This window comes from Nicotiana tomentosiformis, chromosome 2, assembly GCF_000390325.3.
Source record: "Nicotiana tomentosiformis chromosome 2, ASM39032v3, whole genome shotgun sequence".
NCBI lineage: Eukaryota > Viridiplantae > Streptophyta > Magnoliopsida > Solanales > Solanaceae > Nicotiana > Nicotiana tomentosiformis.
In genome coordinates, this window is record NC_090813.1 from 56,028,198 (window position 1) to 56,049,037 (window position 20,840).

The 20,840-nt window shown below is 39.5% G+C and overlaps 1 protein-coding gene across 1 annotated transcript; it reads left to right on the plus strand.

Annotated features, from left to right (window-relative positions):
- Nucleotides 1-18,536: 18,536 nt before the first annotated feature.
- Nucleotides 18,537-19,972, plus strand: LOC138904839 (uncharacterized). The gene is made up of 3 exons (XM_070193340.1): nt 18,537-18,683; nt 18,768-19,086; nt 19,266-19,972. The coding sequence occupies exons 1-3, from the start codon at nt 18,537-18,539 to the stop codon at nt 19,970-19,972; spliced, it is 1,173 nt and encodes a 390-aa protein (XP_070049441.1).
- Nucleotides 19,973-20,840: the final 868 nt, after the last annotated feature.

Sequence of the window (20,840 nt, forward strand, 5' to 3'; positions counted from 1 at the left end):
GGAAAAATTCTGGTTCGAAGAAGATAAGAGAAAAGTTGGGAAATAAAGATGCAAAGTAGAAGTTTGAGAGATTATGAAGTACATAAGAGAAGGATGATACGTATAAGTAAAAATTTGGCTACTAAATTCATGGCCATGATTACCTTGATAATCGAAAAAAGCTGTGCTGAATCGTGGTATGCCGCGTGTTCGGGGCATTAAATGCGGAGTGACGTGCGTCTAATCAATTGTCAGAGAACTTCGAAGGGAGTTATAGTAATTCCCGCCATAAAGGTACTTTCTAACAACTTCCTGGTAACTCAAGATTGTGTCACCGGAAAGCAGGAGGACTATCTGTATAGGAAAAAATACGATATGACACGTGGCCGCTTAAAGGAAGGACACATGGAACACAAGATAGGGATGGCCTCCGAACATAGCTGTTCCGCTTGTCACAGGAAGGAATAACGATCATAAATAGAGTATTAAATGCTTTGCACCCGATAGCATTTAACACAGAATATTTTGCACCATTAAGGATGATGGTCTGTTACAAGGAATTTAACATTTATATCCAACGTTACATCTTCACCAACGACCCTCATAATTGACATTAAAGAAGGGTATGATCCTAGGACCTCCTTCCCTAGACATAGCTATGAATTGAGAGCTCCGTTATTATTGTAAAGGGGACGAATTCTCTGGCTAACTTACAATACATTCTATACAACATTTTTATACAATTCTACTCTCTCGCTTTTGATCTTATCATTGTTGTGCCCGGAAACCTTGTTCCCGGATTCACTAGTTTTGTTATTTCATCTACATTTTAAGGCTAAGTATTTTACATTTCATCAGTTATTTCATTACTTTTTGGATCAAATTAATTCACTTGCACGAACAAATTCTACTGTACCGTTTTTCGGGTAAACAAATATCCTTAATAGTTAGTTATTAGTTATATCAATATTGGGCTAAAATACATGAACATTGATTAACCCATAATTAGATAAGAAGTTAAAAATCTTAAAAAGAAAGTTTCAGAAGCAGTCATATTTTCTATTAATACCAATCAAGTCTTTAAATATTTATTAATACCTACTAAATAGTTATGATGGGTAAAAAGGTCGGCGCAAAAACTAACAAACCAACTATTGTAGAAGCTAAGGCTACCTGTAGTTTTTTTAATGCTTTTTATAGTTATTTTGTGACAATTTTGCTTTATAATCAGACAATTCAGATTTTAAATTTTCTAAAAATTATACTCAATAACTCAGATATTTTGTTTCACTATACTAATGTAAACAATTAAAATGCTTTTGCATTGAAGATGATTGCTTCATTATAAGACAATTACAAGATAGCGGGGTCCGGAGTCCGGTCCTTATCCGAATCCCGTGCATATCGAGAACTTAGTACACCGGGCTGGTACAAGATAGGATTTCTGAAATGACAAAAATGCTTTTAAAGCAGATTTTATTAATTCGGCAAAAATCGACCAAAATTGGTCGGTTAATTCGGCCGGTCAATTAAAAAAACCGACCAACTTTGGTCGGTAATTTTACTTTTTAATAAAATCGACCAACTTTGGTCGGTTATTTTCGTGCGAAAATAAAATTAAAGAGTATAAATCAAATAAAAAACACTTTTAAAATAAAATGTATCAATGGTCTAGTTGTAGAATAGCATCCTGCCACAGTACATACCCCGGTTCGATTCCCAGATGGTGAATCTTTTTATTACATAATTAAAATACCAACCAACGTTGGTCGAAAAAAACCGACCAACTTTGGTCGGTTTTTTTTGCAATATTTTTTTTTAAAATTTAATTGACCGACCAACTTTGGTCGGTAATTTCTGACCAACTTTGGTCGGTATGCCTTTCCGACCACAAAAATACCGTCCACACGTAAATGGTCGCGTTTTGGTCGGTTTTTTGCCATTACCGACCAACGTTGGTCGGTTTTTACCGGATTTCTAGTAGTGTAGCGGGGTCCGGAATCCGGTCCTTATCCGAATTCCGTGAATAGCGAGAACTTAGTACACCGGGCTGGTACAAGATAGGATTTCTGAAATGACCAAAATGCTTTTAAAGCAGATTTTATTAATCACAACACACACATACATGTATATATCAATATAGAATCTTTTATGACATTTATATTAGTAGAAACATAATCCTTTCAATACAAGAAATCTATTACATCCGCAACTACTTGAACAAAATACGCATATTCCTTACTCCTACCTGTTAAGTTGTAGGAGGGGCAGTTCACACAAGCATCTGTGCAACTTGAAACATTTAAACCAGACAGTGCAATGGCAAAAGATGCATCATGATATCTGTTCAAGCTCATATCTTGAATGCAATCTAGGATGAAATAATTTATAATAAAATTATATTCCTGATAGCAAACTTGAAGGCATTGTTGAGAAGTTGGATCTTGTGGTTTCATAATCATCTGTTGTTTGATAAAAACAATATTGTGGGTGGCTTTGTACAATGCCAGTTGAATCATGATAAGTGCCATACCTTTGGCATCTGCGGTAGAGCTACTAGGGTCTGATCTGAGAGAATTGGCGCAAAGATCATAATCTTCTGTTGTCTTACAAACAACATCTATATCATCTGCTGATGTGTGGAGGAAATAGAAGAAAATAAGAAAAATCACTCTCCATGCTGCGTGGTTCATTTTTCTGTAATCCTCTTTTTTTTTTTTTTTTTAATTATTTTGTATGTGCTCTCCTCACACCTTATTTGCACTCCAAGTAGAAGTTTTTAACTAGGAGTAGTATATTTATAGGAGAAAACGACACAATATTTAGAGAATCTGCCTTCTTTACTGAAAAATTCAAGAATTGTAATATTTAAGTAGATTTCCCTTTAAGTAACTCATTATTTATCATAATTTTGTATTATATCAAAATTTCATTTGTAAAATTGTCATTTTAATAAAATGAAAACGTAATTTTACATACGTATGGTGTATTGGTAGATTACATCATGTACTTTGTGATTAATGGATTTAAACATTATTAATTCTTATAAGTTGATTAAATTCATGAAACAGTTAGTTTTTTTCATTAAATTGGTTATATAAGTGAGTTTTAAGAAAGTCAAGAAAGTTTTAATTTTTTTTCCTATTTTTTTTCATCTTTTTTCCTAGCTTGCTTTGAATGGTTGTTATATATCGTTTCATAATGTATTATATAGTATTGTATTATATTATACTGTAGAGTTTTGATGTACATACAATATTTGGATAGATTGTATTGTTTGTCAGTCGTTTCATTATGTCATGCACCAACAATATGAAAAATGTAATGACCTAACCGGTCATTTTAACTTTTAGAAACCCGTTCCCTAAAATAAAACTCCCCGAACATGTTTTTATTAATTTATGACTCGCGGGGATGGTTGGTTCGGGATTTGGAAGTGTGTGAGTTGAAATCGGAATACTTGGTTCCTTAAGTTAGCTTTAAATGGACAAGTTTGACTTCGATCAATATTTTGAGAAAACGACCCCGGAATCAGGTTCCAATAGGTTTGTATGATGATTTTGGACTTGGGCGTATGTCCAAATCTGGGAGCATTTTGACGCTTAATAGTAAAAATCAACTATTTGAAGCTTTAAAATTCTTTAAATTTGGGTTGGAGTAGGATTTTGAGTAATTGAAGTCCGTTTGGAATTCCGAGTTTGGGAATAGTTCCGTATAGTGATTTAAGACTTGGACGCAAATTTTTGTGTCATTCCGAGTAGTTTAAGTATATTTCGGCGCATTGAAAGTAAATTGAAGAACTTGAAATTCTTAAGTTTGAATCAATTTGGTTTAGAGGTATGATTCTTAGATTTGATATTGTTTTATGCGTTCCGAGAGTTCGAGCGAGTCCGTTTTATAATTTCAAACCTGTTGGTATGTTCGGGCGGGGCCCCGGGGGTCCCGAATATTAACCGGATGAGGGTCGGACCAATTTTGAGAAATTAAGCAAGGACTGAAGCTCCCAACTACTGTCATAATCGCACCTGCGCTTGGACAGTCGTAGGTGCGAGCCACCAATCGCAGGTGCGAAGGAGAGGAGCCTGCCTAGCCATCGCAGGTGCGAGGTATTTTGGAGCACCTGCGAACACGCAGGTGCGAAGACCTAATGCACAGGTGCGAAGGAATGCGCAGGTGCGAAGGAATGGGCGCACCTGCGCTTGCGCAGAAGCGAGCACTTCTTCCGCAGGTGCGGAACCAGGAAAAGAGGGAAAATACGCACCTGCGAGTAATTTTCGCCGGTGCAAAAGCCGCATGTGCGGTACCTCTTCCGCAGGTGCGAAAATCACTGTTGGGCAGAATGGTTAAAAGTCGGGGCTCAGACAATTTGAGCCCATTTTTCATCCATTTTCGGGCGATTTCATAGCTTCTGAGAAGGGGGTTTCAACTAGCAATTAAAAGGTAAGTTAATTTCACACCCCTTGCGTTAAATACATAGATTATAGGTGGATTATAACTAGTAAATCTTAGAATTCAAAGATTTAGATGAAAAACCTAGATTTTTATAAAAGTAAGATTTTAACCACGAAAATAATTATGGAATTGGGTAGAAATTATACATTTAAGTTCTTGAGATTATGGGTAACGTTTTCATCCAAAAATTTCCAGAATTTGAGCACGTGGGCCCGAGGTAAATTTTAGAAATTTTACCATTTTGAATAAGGTAATTTATTTAATAAATAAATTTCGAATCATTTAGCATATATTAATTATTTTGTATAATATTTGGATAGTTTTGGATTTTCGGCGTCGAATCGAGAATTCAACGCGACGTGGTAATCAGAAAGTGGACTTTGAGACGAGGTAAGTCTCTTGTCTAATCTTGTGAGGGGGAAATTAACCCATAGGGATTAAATTGAATAATTGTTGCTAATTGCGGGAGCTACGTACGCACGAGGTGACGAGAGTCCGGGCGTAGCTACTATTAATGCTAAAGTCCGGGTAGTTTAGGACTCAAAGCATGAATTACTTGTGTAAATTGTATTCCTTGTTTAATTAATATTAATTGATATATATAAATATATTGTGAATTGTTAGATAAAGAAGGATGGAAATATCATATGCTTGATTTTCTATTTAAATTAATTAATTGTTAAAAGAAATTGTTCTTCCTCCCGAATTTATCTTATAATAAATATACTCTCCTTCCAGAGGTACATAAGAAAATGTCCTCCTTTCTTGTGGAGCGGGTCGAACACCTTGGCAGGATAAATGCATCTATGGATCGTGCCGCATGTCCCTCGGCAGTGTACATGACACTCTGGATCGGGCCGTACGTCCTTGGCAGAAATCGTGCTTAATAATAATAATTACACGATACTTTAATAGTTATTTCAAGCTTGCGAAGCTAATTGATATATTGGAGAATCCTTGAAATTTAATGAATTATTATTCCTGCTTGTTAAGGAATTAATTGTTATTCTTGTAAATGAGATTAATTGATAAATTGGAAATTATTTGAATTTAAGGAATTTTATTAATATATTGAGAATTATTGCATTTGAAGGAATATGATTATTTCCGCTGGTTAAATAAATTATTATAAATTCTGTGAATCATGCTGATTTAGATATTCTAGTTGTATTTAGTTATTATTATTGACCCATAGTGAGTGTCAAAGTTGGCCATCTCGTCTCTACCACTTCGAGATTAGGCTTGATACTTACTGGGTACACGTTGTTTACGTACTCATACTACACTTGCTGCACTTTTTGTGCAGGACCTGAGGTAAGTACTAGTGGGGGACCTATCGTCTTACACCCACATTATCCAGGGGCATAGTGGTGAGCTGCCGTTCTGCAGCTACTAGTGTCTCTCCTTGTAATTTCCATTCTGTCTATTTTTATTTCAGAGAGTATTTGAGGCTTTGTATAATCTACTAGATACTCATACACTTGTGACACCAGGTCTTGGCACACAGATTGGTAGAATTTGGTGTTTTATTATTTTTCTTGGTTTTAAATTTTGTCAATGTATGCTTAATTTATTAAGTTGGCTTGCCTAGCTGTAGTGTTGGGCACCATCACGACCTATAGGTAAAATTAGGTCGTGACAACATGGTATTAGAGTACTAGGTTCACGTAGGTCTCACAAGTTCTGAGCAGGCCTAATAGAGTCTTGCGGATCGATACAGAGACATCTGTACTTATCTTCGAGAGGCTATAGGGTGTTAGAAAATTACATTTCTTCATATTCCATCGTGCAATTGATGTAGTTCTAAATATCCTTCTCTTATTCTCTATCAGATGGCGAAAACGTGCTCGAATGAGGTTCCAGGCCAGGGAAGAGCTACTCCCCCAATTGCTAGAGGCCGAGACAGAGGCCGAGGGAGGGCTCCAGCCCGTGGTAGAGGGCGAGGACGTCCCAGGACTATTCCAGTTATGCCGCCAGTGGGTCCAACAGAGAACCCTATTGTTGAGGAACAGGATGAGGTGCCTGTGGCAAAGCCAACTCCGGTGGATTTCACATCTGCACCGGAATTTCAGGATGTCATAGGTCGTATGCTGTGGTTCATGGATAATATGACTCAGGCCGGTTTATTTCCGGCAGAACCAGCCACATCTCAGGCGGGTGGGGGAGCACAAACCCCTACCGCGCAGGCTTATGGATAGGCAGCTGCTGTATATTAGACCCAGGGTGCATTACCCGTGGGTGGAGCCCAGCCAGTAGCAGCAGCTACACCTGAGCCCAGGCCAGCTGCAGCAGCTGATCCTCAAAAACTATTGGACATATGGACTAGACTACATCCTCCTGTCTTTGGGGGTGAGCGACATGAGGATCCCCAGGACTTCATTGATCGTTACAGGGACATACTGTACAACATGAGGATATTGGAATCTCATGGGGTTGACTTCGTTACTTTTCAACTAGACGGCAGGGCCCGTAGATGGTGGCAGTCTTATGTTCTTGGCAGATCAGCAGATTCTCCTCCAATGACTTGGGACAGGTTCACTCGTATCTTCCTGGATAGATTTATTCCACCCTCCCAGAGGGAAGAGTAGCGGTTTCAATTTGAGCAGCTCCAGTAGGGTCAGATGTCAGTGACCGATTATGAGGCGAGGTTTTCTAAATTATCTCGCCATGTACTTATGATACTCTCTACTGAGGCGGAGAGAGTGCGGAGGTTTATAGCCGGTTTACATACTGGCATTCAGGCCACTATGGCTCGAGAAGTTGAGATGGGTACTTCTTATGAGCTAGTTGTGGAGATAGCCCGGAGGATTGAGGGTGTGCGTCAGCGGAGCCGAGAGTAGATTATGAGAGATAAGCGGTTCGGGGTACTCTAGAGAGTTCATAGGTGCTCCGTCTGGGGGCAGAGGTCAGTTCGTAAGGGGGCAGTCCAGCAGACCCACATTTCCAGCACCACCATCTCCTCGGGGTACTCCAGTGCAACCTTATCTCAGTGCTATACCAGAGAGTTCTTATTGCCCACCAGCTATTCAGGGTCCTCCCAGCGGGTATTCAGGTCCCCAGGGCTAGACTCTTAGTCAGCAGCCCATCGCACCGAAGAGTTGTTACGAGTGCGGGGATCCTAGTCACATGCAGAGGTTTTGTCCCAGGCTTTGGGGTAGACCAGTACAGCAGGGTCAGCAGCCTATGCTTACCGGACCAGTTGCTCCACCAGTAGTCCGACCACCAATAGGTGGAGGATAGGTGTGTAGGGGCCGTCCTAGAGGTGGAGGTCAGCCAGGTGGAGGCCAGCCAGTTGGCGCTCCAGCTTGGTTCTATGCTTTTCTGGCTAGACCAAATGCAGAGGCATTAGATGCTGTGATTACAAGTATTATTTCTGTTTGCGGCAAAGATGCCTCAGTATTATTTGATACAGGATCCACGTATTCATATGTGTCATCTCTATTTGCTCTAATCCTGGGTATTTCTTGTGAGTCCTTGAGTACTCCTATTTATGTGTCCACTCCTGTAGGCGATTCTGTTATTGTGAACCGGATCTACCGGTCTTGTATTATTATATTATGTGGTTATAAAACTAGAGCAGATATCTTATTGCTTGAGATGACCGATTTTGAAATTATTCTAGGTATGGACTGGTTAGCTCCATATCATGCTATTCTAGATTGTCATGCCAAAACTGTTACCTTGGCTATTCCATCTTTGCCTAGGTTGGAGTGGAAGGGTTCGTTGGTTAGTTCATTTAATCGGGTTATTTCTTTTATAAAGGCTCAACACATGGTTGAGAAGGCTTGTTTGGCTTATCTAGCCTATGTTCGGGATATTACTGCAGAGACTCCGGCTATTGTTTCAGTGCCAATAGTTCGGGAGTTCTCCGATGTATTTCCTTTAGATCTTCCAGGTATGCCACCTGATCGGGATATTGATTTCTGTATTGACTTGGCTCCAGATACTCAGCCTATATCTATTCCACCGTATCGCATGGCTCCGAAAGAATTGAAAGAACAACTTGAAGAGTTACTAGCCAAAGAGTTTGTCAGACCGACTGTATCGCCTTAGGGTGTACCAATATTATTTGTGAAGAATGAAGATGGCATAATGCGAATGTGTATTGACTATCGCCAATTGAACAAAGTTACTATTAAGAACAAGTACCCGTTGCCGCGTATTGATGACCTATTTGACCAGTTGCAGGGTGCTAGTATGTTCTCTAAGATCGACTTGAGGTCGGGGTATTATTAGTTGAAGATTCGAGATTCGGATGTTCCAAAAACTTCTTTCCGTACTAGATATGGTCATTATGAGTTTCTGGTAATGTCTTTCGGTTTAACTAATGCCCCGGCAGCGTTTATGGATATGATGAACATGGTATTCAGGTCATATATTGATTCATTTGTCATTGTCTTCATTGATGACATTTTGATCTACTCGCGCAGTAAGGAGGAACATTAGCAACATATGAGAGTAGTGCTTCAGACATTGCGGGAGCAAAAGCTATATGCTAAGTTCTCTAAATGTGAGTTTTGGCTAGGGTCTGTAGTATTTTTGGTACATATTATATCGGGCGAAGGTGTTAAATTTGATCCCAAAAAGATTGAGGCAGTTCAGAATTGGCATCGACCCACTTTGGCGACTGAGATCAGGAGTTTTCTGGGTTTAGCAGGTTATTATCGTCGGTTTGTGGAAGGTTTTTCATCTATTGCAGCACCTTTGACCAAATTAACCTAGAAGGGTGTTCAGTTCCGATGGTCTGATGATTGTGAGGCAAGCTTTCAGAAGCTCAAGACAACATTGACTACAGCACCAGTGTTAGTGTTACCTTCCGGTTCGGGGATGTATACAGTGTATTGCGATGCTTCATGTGTTGGTTTGGGTTGTGTATTAATGCAGGAAGGGTGAGTTATTGCATATAGTTCATGCCAGTTGAAGCACCACTGGCAGAATTTTCCGGTACATGATTTGGAGTTAGCGATTGTTCATGCCCTTAAGATTTGGAAGCATTATCTTTATGGGGTGTCTTGTGAAGTTTATACTGATCATCGTAGTTTTCAAGATTTGTTTAAGCAAAGGGACCTAAATTTGAGGCAGTGCAGATGGCTAGAATTACTAAAAGATTATGATATTACTATCCTATATCATCCAGGTAAAGAAAATGTAGTTGCAGATGCCTTGAGTAGAAAGGCAGAGAGTATGGGTAGTTTGGCTTTTATTTCAGCAGAAGAGAGGCCATTATCTTTGGATATCCAGTCCTTGGCCAACAGACTTGTGCGGCTAGATATTTCAGAGCCCAGCCGAGTTCTTGCATGTGTCGTAGCTCAGTCTTCACTATTTGAGCAGATCAAGGTTCGCCAGTATGATGACCCACACTTAATGGTTCTTCGAGAAACGGTACTATAAGGTGGTGCCAAGGAAGTTACTATTGGTGCAAATGGTGTTCTGTGACTCCAGGATCGTCTGTGTGTTCCTAATGTGGATGAACTAAGGAAAATGATCCTGGAGGAGGCACACAGTTCTCGGTACTCTATTCATCCAGGTGCTACGAAGATGTATCGGGACTTGAGGCAGCATTATAGGTGGCGACGAATGAAAAAGGACATAGTTGAGTATGTAGCTAGGTGTGTAAATTTCTAGCAAGTTAAATATGAGCACCAGAGGCCAGGCGGCCTACTTCAGCAGATGACTATACCAGAGTGGAAATGGGAACGAATTACTATGGACTTTGTAGTTGGGTTGCCGTGGACCTTGAGGAAGTTTGATGCAGTTTGGGTGATTGTTGACAGGTTGACCAAGTCGGCACATTTTATTCCTGTTGTGACTACGTATACTTTAGAGAGGTTGGCCCAGATTTATATTCAAGAGATAGTTCAGTTGCACGGTGTGCCAATTTCCATCATATCATATAGAGGCCCTCAGTTTACTTCACATTTCTGGAGAGTAGTACAGAGTGAATTAGGGACCCGTGTAGAGCTCAATACAACCTTTCATCCGCAGACCGACAGGTAGTCAGAGCGGACATCTCAGATTTTAGAGGATATGCTTAGGGCATGTGTGATTGACTTTGGAGGTCAGTGGGATCGTTTCCTTCCTTTGGCTGAGTTTGCTTATAATAACAGTTACTAATCCAGCATCGAGATGGCACCATTTGAGGCTTTATATGGCCGTCGATGCCGTTCACCTATCGGATAGGTTGAGCCCGGTGAGGCTAAGTTATATGGTACTGATTTGGTAAAGGATGCCTTGGAAAAGGTAAAGTTGATTCAAGAGCGACTTCGTACAACACAGTCCAGACAGAAGAGTTACGTGGATCAGAAAGCGCATGATTTATCATTTATGGTAGGTGAAAAAGTTCTCTTGAAGGTTTCGCCGATGAAGGGAATTATGAGATTCGGGAAGAAGGGCAAGTTGAGCCCAAGGTTTATAGCCCCATTTGAGGTGTTGAGACGAGTTGGGGAGGTTGCTTATGAGCTTGCATTGCCTCCCAGTCTATCGGGAGTTCATCCGGTTTTCCATGTATCTATGTTCCGGAAGTATCATGCTGACCTATCACATGTGTTGGACTTCAGCACAGTTTAGCTAGATAAGAGTTTGGGATATGAAGAAGAGCCATTTGCCATTTTTGATAAACAACTTTGCCAGTTGAGGTCCAAGAGGATTTCTGCAGTAAAGGTCTGGTGGAGGGGCCAACCAGTCGAGAAAGCGACTTGGGAGGTCGAGGAGGACATGCGGAGCACATATCCACACTTATTTAGCACTCCAGGTATTATTCTAAACCCGTTCGAGGACGAACGTTTGTTTAAGAGGTGGAGAATGTAATGACCCAACTGGTAATTTTAACTTTTAGAAACCCGTTCCCTAAAATAAAACTTCCCGAACATGCTTTTATTAATTTATGACTCACGGGGATAGTTGGTTCGGGATTGGAAGTGTGTGAGTTGAAATCGGAACACTTGGTTCCTTAAGTTAGCTTTAAATGGATAAGTTTGACTTCGGTCAACATTTTGAGAAAACGACCCCGGAATCGTGATTTGACTGTTCCAATAGGTTTGTATGATAATTTTGGACTTGGGCGTATGTCCGAATCGGGTTTTTGATAACTCGGGAGCGTTTTGACGCTTAATAGTAAAACTCAACTATTTGAAGGTTTAAAATTCTTTAAATTTGGTTTGGAGTAGGATTTTGAGTAATTGAAGTCCGTTTGGAATTTTGAGTTTGGGAATAGTTCCGTATAGTGATTTAAGACTTGCACGCAAATTTTCATGTCATTCCGAGTAGTTTAAGTATATTTTGGCGCATTGGAAGTAAATTGAAGAACTTGAAATTCTTAAGTTTGAATCAATTTGGTTTAGGGTATGATTATTAGATTTAATGTTGTTTTACGCGTTCCGAGAGTTCGAGCGAGTCCGTTTTATGATTTTAAACCTGTTGGTATGTTCGAGCGGGGACCCTGGGGTCCCGAGTGTTAACCGGACGAGGCTCGGACCAATTTTGGGAAATTGAGCAAGGACTGAAGCTCCCAGCTACTGTCATAATCGCACCTGCGCTTGGACAGCCGTAGGTGCGAGCTCGCAGGTGCGAGCCACCAATTGCAGGTGCGAAGGAGAGGAGCCTGCCCAGCCATCGCAGGTGCGAGGTATTTTGGCGCACCTGCGAACACGTAGGTGCGAAGGCCTGATGCGCAGATGTGAAGGAATGCGCGGGTGCGAAGGAATGGGTGCACCTGCGCTTGCGCAGAAGCGAGCACTTCTTCCGCAGGTGCGGAACCAGGAAAAGAGGGAAAATGCACACCTGCGAGGAATTTCCACAGGTGAGAAAGCCGCATGTGCGGTACCTCTTCCACAGGTGCTAAAATCATTGTTGAGCAGAATGGTTAAAAGTCGGGGCTCAGACATTTTGAGCCCATTTCCCCTCCATTTCCGGGCGATTTCAGAGCTTTCGAGAAGTGGGTTTCAACTAGCAATTGAAAGGTAAGTTAATTCTACACCCCTTGAGTTAAATACATAGATTATAGGTGGATTATAACTAGTAAATCTTAGAAATCAAAGATTCATATGAAAAACCTAGTTTTCTTTTTATAAAAGTGAGATTTTAACCACGAAAATAGTAATGGAATTGGGTAGAAATTATATATTTAAGTTCTTGAGATTATGGGTAACGTTTTCATCCGAAAATTTCCAGAATCCGAGCACGTGGGTCCGGAGTGAATTTTAGGAATTTTACCATTTTGAATAAGGTAATTTATTTAATAGATAAATTTTGAATCATTTAGCATATATTAATTATTTTGTATAATATTTGGATAGTTTTGGATTTTCGGCGTCAAATCGAGAATTCAACGCGACGTGGTAATCGGAAAGTGGACTTTGAGACGAGGTAAGTCTCCTGTCTAATCTTGTGAGGGGAAAATTACCCCATAGGGATTAAATTGAATAATAATTGCTAATTGCGGGAGCTACGTACGTACGAGGTGATGAGAGTCCGGGCGTAGCTACTATTAATGCTAAAGTTCGGGTAGTTTAGGACTCAAAGCATGAATTACTTGTGTAAATTGTATTCCTTGTTTAATTAATATTAATTGATATATATGAATATATTGTGAATTGTTAGATAAAGATATTAAAGGATGGAAATATCATATGCTTGATTTTCTATTTAAATTAATTAATTGTTAAAAGAAATTGTTCTTCCTCCCGAATTTATCTTATAATAAATATACTCTCCTTCCGGAGGTACATAAGAAAATGTCCTCCTTTCTTGTGGAGCGGGCCGAACAACTTGGCAGGATAAATGCATCTATGGATCGTGCCGCACGTCCCTCGGCAGTGTACACGATACTCTGGATCGGGCCGTACGTCCTCGGCAGAAATCGTGCTTAATAATAATAATTCCACGATACTTTAATAGTTATTTCAAGCTTGCGAAGCTAATTGATATATTGGAGAATCCTTGAAATTTAATGAATTATTATTCCTGCTTGTTAAGGAATTAATTGTTATTCTTGTAAATGAGATTAATTGATAAATTGGAAATTATTTGAATTTAAGGAATTTAATTAATATATTGAGAATTGTTGCATTTGAAGGAATATGATTATTTTCGCTGGTTAAATAAATTATTGTAAATTCTGTGAATCATGTTGATTTAGATATTCTAGTTGTATTTAGCTATTATTATTGACCCATAGTGAGTATCAAAGTTGGCCATCTCGTCTCTACCACTTCGAGATTAGGCTTGATACTTACTGGGTACACGTTGTTTACGTACTCATACTACACTTGCTGCACTTTTTGTGCAGGACCTGAGGCAAGTACTAGTGGGGGACCTATCGTCTTACACCCACATTATCCAGGGGCATAGTGGTGAGCTGCCGTTCTGCAGCTACTAGTGTCTCTCCTTGTAATTTCCATTCTGTCTATTTTTATTTCAGAGAGTATTTGAGGCTTTGTATAATCTACTAGATACTCATACACTTGTGACACCAGGTCTTGGCACACAGATTGGTAGAATTTGGTGTTTTATTATTTTTCTTGGTTTTAAATTTTGTCAATGTATGCTTAATTTATTAAGTTGGCTTGCCTAGCTGTAGTGTTGGGCACCATCACGACCTATAGGTAAAATTAGGTCGTGACAAAAAATAAACTTGCAATATTATCAAGAAAAAGTAAGGTACGAGGTAGAACTATTATATAAAAAGGTAGGGTAAAAGATACAATAGAATTATTTAATAATAAGAAAGGGCAAAATGAGAGGAAAAAAAATAAAAAAATGACGCGACCACACCAAATTGGTCGTTTCATAAAGTGACACTTTTCGTCGTTACGTAACGACAGATTGAACGATACGATACAATAAAATATTAATAAGTAACAATCAAAACAAACATTGTATTTAAAGTAACACTACGATACAATACAACAAGTAACTATTTTTTAGGGCGTTCTTTGTTTTGACTTTTTTTTTTAATGTTTGTAGAGGCATAAAGAGATCTTCTTGAAACTAAAAGATAAATACCTTGAGTATCGCGGAAAGTATCATGATCTCCGCAGTCGGTTTCATGAGGGCGGTGACATGCAAGCCTTGAGGGACGATCTGAAGAAGAGGGACGATGAGCTGGTGTAGTCCATCGAGAAGTGTAGCGTCCTCGAGGGGGCGCTGAGGAGTAGGGAAGAGGAGCTTGAGGTTAGCAGTGGAGTAGAGTCCAAATGCAGTGATCTTCAAGCTCAAGTGGTTGAATTGCGAGGGCAACTAGTCAGCTGGAGGCCCTCAACGACGAGATCGCCGAGAAACAAGAGGAACTTGAGAAGGCAGAGTCCTCTCGTTTGGACACTCGGAGGAAGGCAGAGATGTTTGAGTTGGAGAATAAGACTCTTTAAGCTGAGCAGGAAAATTATCAATCAATGATGAGAGCTAAGGAAGACCAGCTCGAGGAGAGGATCGGGGAGCTGGAGAAAGACAACTCTGTCCTTCATGATCGAGTGACCGCTCTAGAGGCCGAGATGGCTCAACTACTTGCACGACCGTCCTCTTCCAAAACTTCTAATTTTCCCAATGTACCTCGAGAGTTATATGAAGAACGGATCCATGCCGAGGCCCAGCTAGATGTGTTTCGTGACTTGCATTCAGCGGGGTCCGTTCCTAAGGCTGCCCTTGAGGATGCCCATGTTAAGGCTCATTAAGCTCGAGTCACTTGTGGATATGATCCCAGTATGCCTCAGGATGGCGAAGAGGATGGGGAAGATGGTGTGGACCGACTCAAAGAGGACACCTGATATGATACCGCTTATTCTCAAAGCGAAGGTGGCGATGGTGACGGGGGCCGAGATGGTGAGGTCACTGTAATACCCTATATTTTTTAATAAGGGTGTATTGATCATTAGCAAAATAATAATAATAATAATAATAATAATAATAATAATAATAATAATAATAATAAACTAACTATAAAAAAAAAAGAAAAAAAAAGGAATAAACATTCAATAAAGGGCCGAAGCCCATTCTGTGAAAACAACAAAAACAAAGAAAGAAAGAAAGGGGAAATGGGTCTAAGTAGAAACTTCAGAAAATGCTAAAAAAAAAAATTCAAAGGAGAAGAAGAAGAAGAAGAAGAAGAAGAAAAAGAAGAAGAAGAAGAAGAAGAAGGAGGCTGGAACCAAACCTTGAGAAATTTTAAATATGCACTGGTTCATACGGGTAATACTCGAATTTCTCATCTGGGTTCTTTTCTTTTGGTAATTCTTTTTATCTAAGTTAATATATTTTAAGGGTTTCACAAGGCATAAGAAATTTAATACCAATAAGAGCTATTCTGGGCAAATTATGCAATTGGAAGTTGGTCAATGTTACTGTAGGATAAATTCACTTGAAAAAATAAGGGTATTGATGTATTTGTACTTAAACTAGTCTCATTATATATGATCTTTATTAGGTGTAAATTAAGTTAGGGTGCAAGGATTAAGTTTTGGTGTTTAACTGTATTGCAATGACAATATCAAATTTGGGTTTGAATGTGGTAAGTCTAGTATTGAGTACAAAAGATAAGTACCAATTAAGAAGGAATATTATGGATAGACAGTAATGTTATTTCAGTTTCAATTTATGCACACGATTAAGGAAATTGAACAGTACAGGGAATAAACCATATAAATACCTTTTTATTTAAAAGATTTTGGACTAATTTAAATTACTCATAGCATGGGTAAATATAATTCGGCGAATTGATGATAAAATATAAAACTCGGAGAATTGGGTATTCAAAATTAGTGATGGATTTAGCTTAAATGAGGCAATTAACACAAGATTGATATTATGTAATTATAGATTGATTGGAGAAATTTGTACAAATTGCTCGAGGTGAAGCATTTGGTATTTCGGCACGAGTACTGTGAGTAGTAATCTTACCGCAATTTATGTTTTTATAACTTGCATGATTTACACATAATTGTTAATATGAATATGTTACCGATTATTTTGAGTTGCATGTGGGACAAGTCTTTTACTCGATATGATACCGAAATAATTATTTGAGATGATTGCCGTGGTTTTAAATATTTTCGTTGTCACTAGATCTGTTTTACCGTTACATGAATTTACTGTTATCGAAATGAAATTATATGATTTGATAAGAACCGAAATGCCCTATATTGTTTTAAAATATTTTCTACGAGTATATACGGATTACAAAGACAAGTATAAATGGGAGAAGACTTTGAAGGATCCCGTAGCTGACGGCGGGTTCGTTAGACCTGGTGCACCTTGTAATTATCGATTACCGTTACAACCCTCGCTAGTGGAAAGGTAGAACTAGCATACCGTTACCGATTTTCCTCGAGTAGGGACTACCGTTATATTTGACTTCTTGTGAAAAAGTCCACAGTTATACCGATTACATGATCCGTTTATTGAAATCTCCCAAATGTGAATATTGATATTATATAGTGGTTACTGAACTTATTACTAAATTGTTAATTGTATTATACTACAAGAAAAACATGATGAGACTGAAAAATATTTATTGTTTCTGAAAGGGAGTTTTTTTGTTATTTTCTGTTTGAGATACTAGCATGTTTTCTGACTTGTCCCCAATAAAAACGGTTGTGGTTAAGTGTTATTACTCACTGAGCTAGTGACTCATTCCCTGCTAATTTATTTTACAGAGACAGCAGTTGACGCGGGCGAGAATTTCGTTAATTAGAGCGCACATGTTGATAGTTCTTGGTGAGCCTCGCACTTGTTCGTGTGGGCAGAGATTTTATTTATTGTTATGGTCTTTCTTTGAATTCTTAGAGTCACTCCATAGTCAATATTTTAGTGTCATGAGTATTCTTTTGTTATTATAGTCTTATGTTGAGTATCATTTTTTATTATCAAAGTTGGAGATAAATTAGCATTTCTGGTTGTTAGTGGGTCGATTAGTAATGGTGGAGATTTGTTTTGGTTAATTGATAAGTTATCGATTGTTTGGTTTGATATTAGAATGATTGGTTGTTGATTTTGATACAGGAAAATTTTTGGATAGTCCAAAAACAGGAAAACCTCTGCCCGATTTTCTGTAAAATACCGATGAGGCTTACTTGGGAGCACTAGCTCCTAAGCGTCGGTCACGATCCTAAATTGGGTCGTGACAAAGTTGGTATTAGAGCTTAGGCTTTAAGTCCTGAGTCATGGATCAATGTTTAGTAGAGTCTTGTTCATGGGTATGTAGGCGCCCACACTTATGATCTTGAGGCTACTGAACATCTAGGAATGTTTTCCCTTCTTTCATTCTTTAATCGTGCGTTGAGATAACTTGAGATTGACTTTGGAATATTTCTTTCGCAGATGGCTAGGACACGCACACCCTCATCTACTGGACGTGGTGCTACCCGGGGTGGTGGTCAAGTTGGCGTTCATCAAACTAGAAGACATGCTGCCCCTCAACCTGAAATTGGGAACATGGGTCAAACCCAAGCTGCTATGCCAGATCAAGTGCAAGGGCAGGGAGTTCAGGACGCTCCACCACTAGTGCCAACTGTTGTGCCTACTGTTGCCTTACCTGCAGATGCAGTGGCAAGATTATTGGATGCATTGGTGCCTACTCAGGGTGGTAGTTCAGCTCCTCAGGCTACTTTACAGACACAAGCACCTGCACAGACTCAGACTTTTGGGAATAAGGAAGTATCCCTACAAGAGTTCCTGAAATTGAAATCACCAAAATTCACAGGTTTTGATAATTCAGCAGATCCTCAAAGTTTTTTGGATGTGACACTCAAGGCATTACGTACTCTAGGATGTTCTAGTGAGAGAGCCGTAGAGCTCGCAACATAAAACTAGAGGATATGGCCAACACATGGTATGAAACTGTATTGCTAGGAAGGCTAGCAGGAGCAGCACCATTGACATGGGACGAATTCACTAAATTGTTCATGAATCATTTTCTTACGGACATCCTGATGCAAAAATATACTAGAGACTTTGAGAGATTGGTTCAGACTTCAGATATGGATGTGTCAACATATAACACCAACTTTTGTAAGCTGGCTAGATATGCTCCGTACTTAGTGCCTACCGAAGAAGCTCGAGTTTAAAGGTTCGTTGATAGATTGGTTGGTCGGTTATACACTGAAGTAGCCCCACAGATGAAGACTTTATCCTACTCAGATGCAGTCGACCTTGCTAGAAAATTTGAAAACAAGGGACGTGATGAGCGTGCGGCTAGTCATTTACGTAAGAAGGCCAAGACAAGAGGGTCTTTTAGTGGCGGTTTTAGTGAAAATCGAAAAGCAGTAAATCAGGGACAACAAAAACAGGGTTCTCAGATAGGGACACATATGTCTTCATAGACCACATACAGACCACATTACAAACAGGGTACTAGGGGACAGTCAGCATTTGGACATCGTAATTCTGGGCAGATATATGCCACTACTCCAGTCTGCCAGACCTGCGGTAGATCACATTTGGGCCAGTATCGTGTTCTAACTAGAGAATGCTTTTGGTGTGGCCAGTTGGGACATCACTTGAGGGATTGCCCTCAACATTCGAGGAATTTCAACCAGGCTTCTATTCAATCAGCTGCACCTACTCAGACTACTCGTAATACTTCAGGTGCTATAGGTACAAGAAATAGAGGTCGAGGTGCTGGGGATCATGCTACTTTGAATCAAGGACAAGGGAATGCTGGTAGAGGTCAGGCGAGGGTTTTTGCATTTACTAGACATCGAATGCTGTGGTTACAGGTATTCTTTCTGTCTGTTCATTTGATGCACTTGCGTTGATTGATCTGGGATCTACTCACTCCTATGTGTCCTCGTACTTTGCTTTGAGGTTTAGTAGATAGCCTGAGCTATTGAATGATCCTTTTCTAGTTGCTACTCCTGTTGGAGAGTCTCTATTAGCTGAATACGTGTATCGTGCTTCTCAGATTCGGGTTGAGGGTAGAGATACTCTAGCTGATGTTATTGTACTTGATATGATTCACTTTGACATGCTGATGGGAATGAATTGGTTATCTTCTTGCTATGCTATCGTCGATTGTCATGCAAAGATAGTAAAGTTTGAGATACCAAACGAACCTAGTTTTGTTCTAAAAGGGGGTCAGGTTCCAGAGACTTGCAAAGTTGTATCTTTTATGAAGGCTCAACGACTTCTTAAGAAAGGTTGCTTGGGTCTCTTAGCTATTGTAAATGACACAAGAAAGGAAACAATCAGTATAGAAGATGTTCTAGTAGTGAGAGAATTTTCTGATGTATTTCCTGAGGATTTACCAGGATTGCCTCCAGTACGAGAAATAGATTTTGATATTGATTTGCCACCTGACACGCATCCCATATCAATACCGCCATATTGGATGGCACCAGCAGAGTTGAAGGAGCTAAAACAACAACTACAAGATTTGTTAGATAAGGGTTTTATCAAACCGAGTATATCTCCATGGGGTGCACCAGTACTGTTCGTAAAGAAGAAAGATGGATCCCTGAGAATGTGCATTGACCACAGGAAGTTGAACAAGATAAAAATACGCAATAAATATCCTTTGCCTCGTATAGATGACATGTTTGATCAGTTACAATGAGCTGCCCACTTTTCAAAGATTGAACTCCGTTCTGGTTATCATCAGCTTAGAATCAAAGATGAAGATATTTCTAAGACTGCTTTCAGAACTCGATACGGGCACTATGAGTTCCTTGTGATGCCTTTCGGACTGACTAATGCTCCAGCTGCATTCATGGATTTAATGAATAGGGTGTTCAAGCCGTTTCTGGATAGATTTGTAATAGTATTTATTGATGATATTCTGATATATTCTCATAGCCAAGGAGAACACGAGGATCATCTTAGAACTGTGTTGCAGACATTGCGAGAACATCAGTTTTATGTTAAGTTCTCGAAGTGTGAATTTTGGCTAGACTCAGTATCATTTCTGGGGCATGTGGTATCCAAAGATGGAATTATGGTAGATCCTAAGAAGATCGAAGCTGTGCAGAAATGGCCCAAACCTACTTCTCCTGCAGAGATTCACAGCTTTTTAGGCTTAGCAGGCTATTACAGTCGTTTTGTGCAGGATTTCTCCAGAATAGCAGCGCCACTGACTAAGCGAACACAGAAAAATATAAAGTTTCGGTGGACGGAGGAATGTGAGCAGAGCTTTCAAAAACTCAAAACATGTTTGACAACTGCACCAATATTAGCCTTACCATCAGGTTCTGGAGGATTTACAGTATTCTGTGACACCTCGAGGGTGGGATTAGGATGTGTTCTCATGCAAAATGGTCGTGTTATAACTTATGCTTTGAGACAATTGAAAAGGCACGAGCAAAACTATCCTACACATGATTTGGAGATGGCTACAGTGGTATTTGCTCTAAAAATTTGGAGGCATTACCTATATGGTGAAACTTGTGAGATTTATACTGACCATAAAAGTCTGAAGTATATCTTTC

Coding starts and splice junctions, on each gene's coding strand:
- LOC138904839 (XM_070193340.1), top strand. CDS start 18,537: ATGAAGACTTTATCCTACTCAGATGCAGTCGACCTTGCTAGAAAATTT. Junction 18,684..18,767: donor TTAGTGAAAATCGAAAAGCA/GTAAATCAGGGA, acceptor CATTACAAACAG/GGTACTAGGGGACAGTCAGC. Junction 19,087..19,265: donor ACAAGGGAATGCTGGTAGAG/GTCAGGCGAGGG, acceptor ATCCTTTTCTAG/TTGCTACTCCTGTTGGAGAG.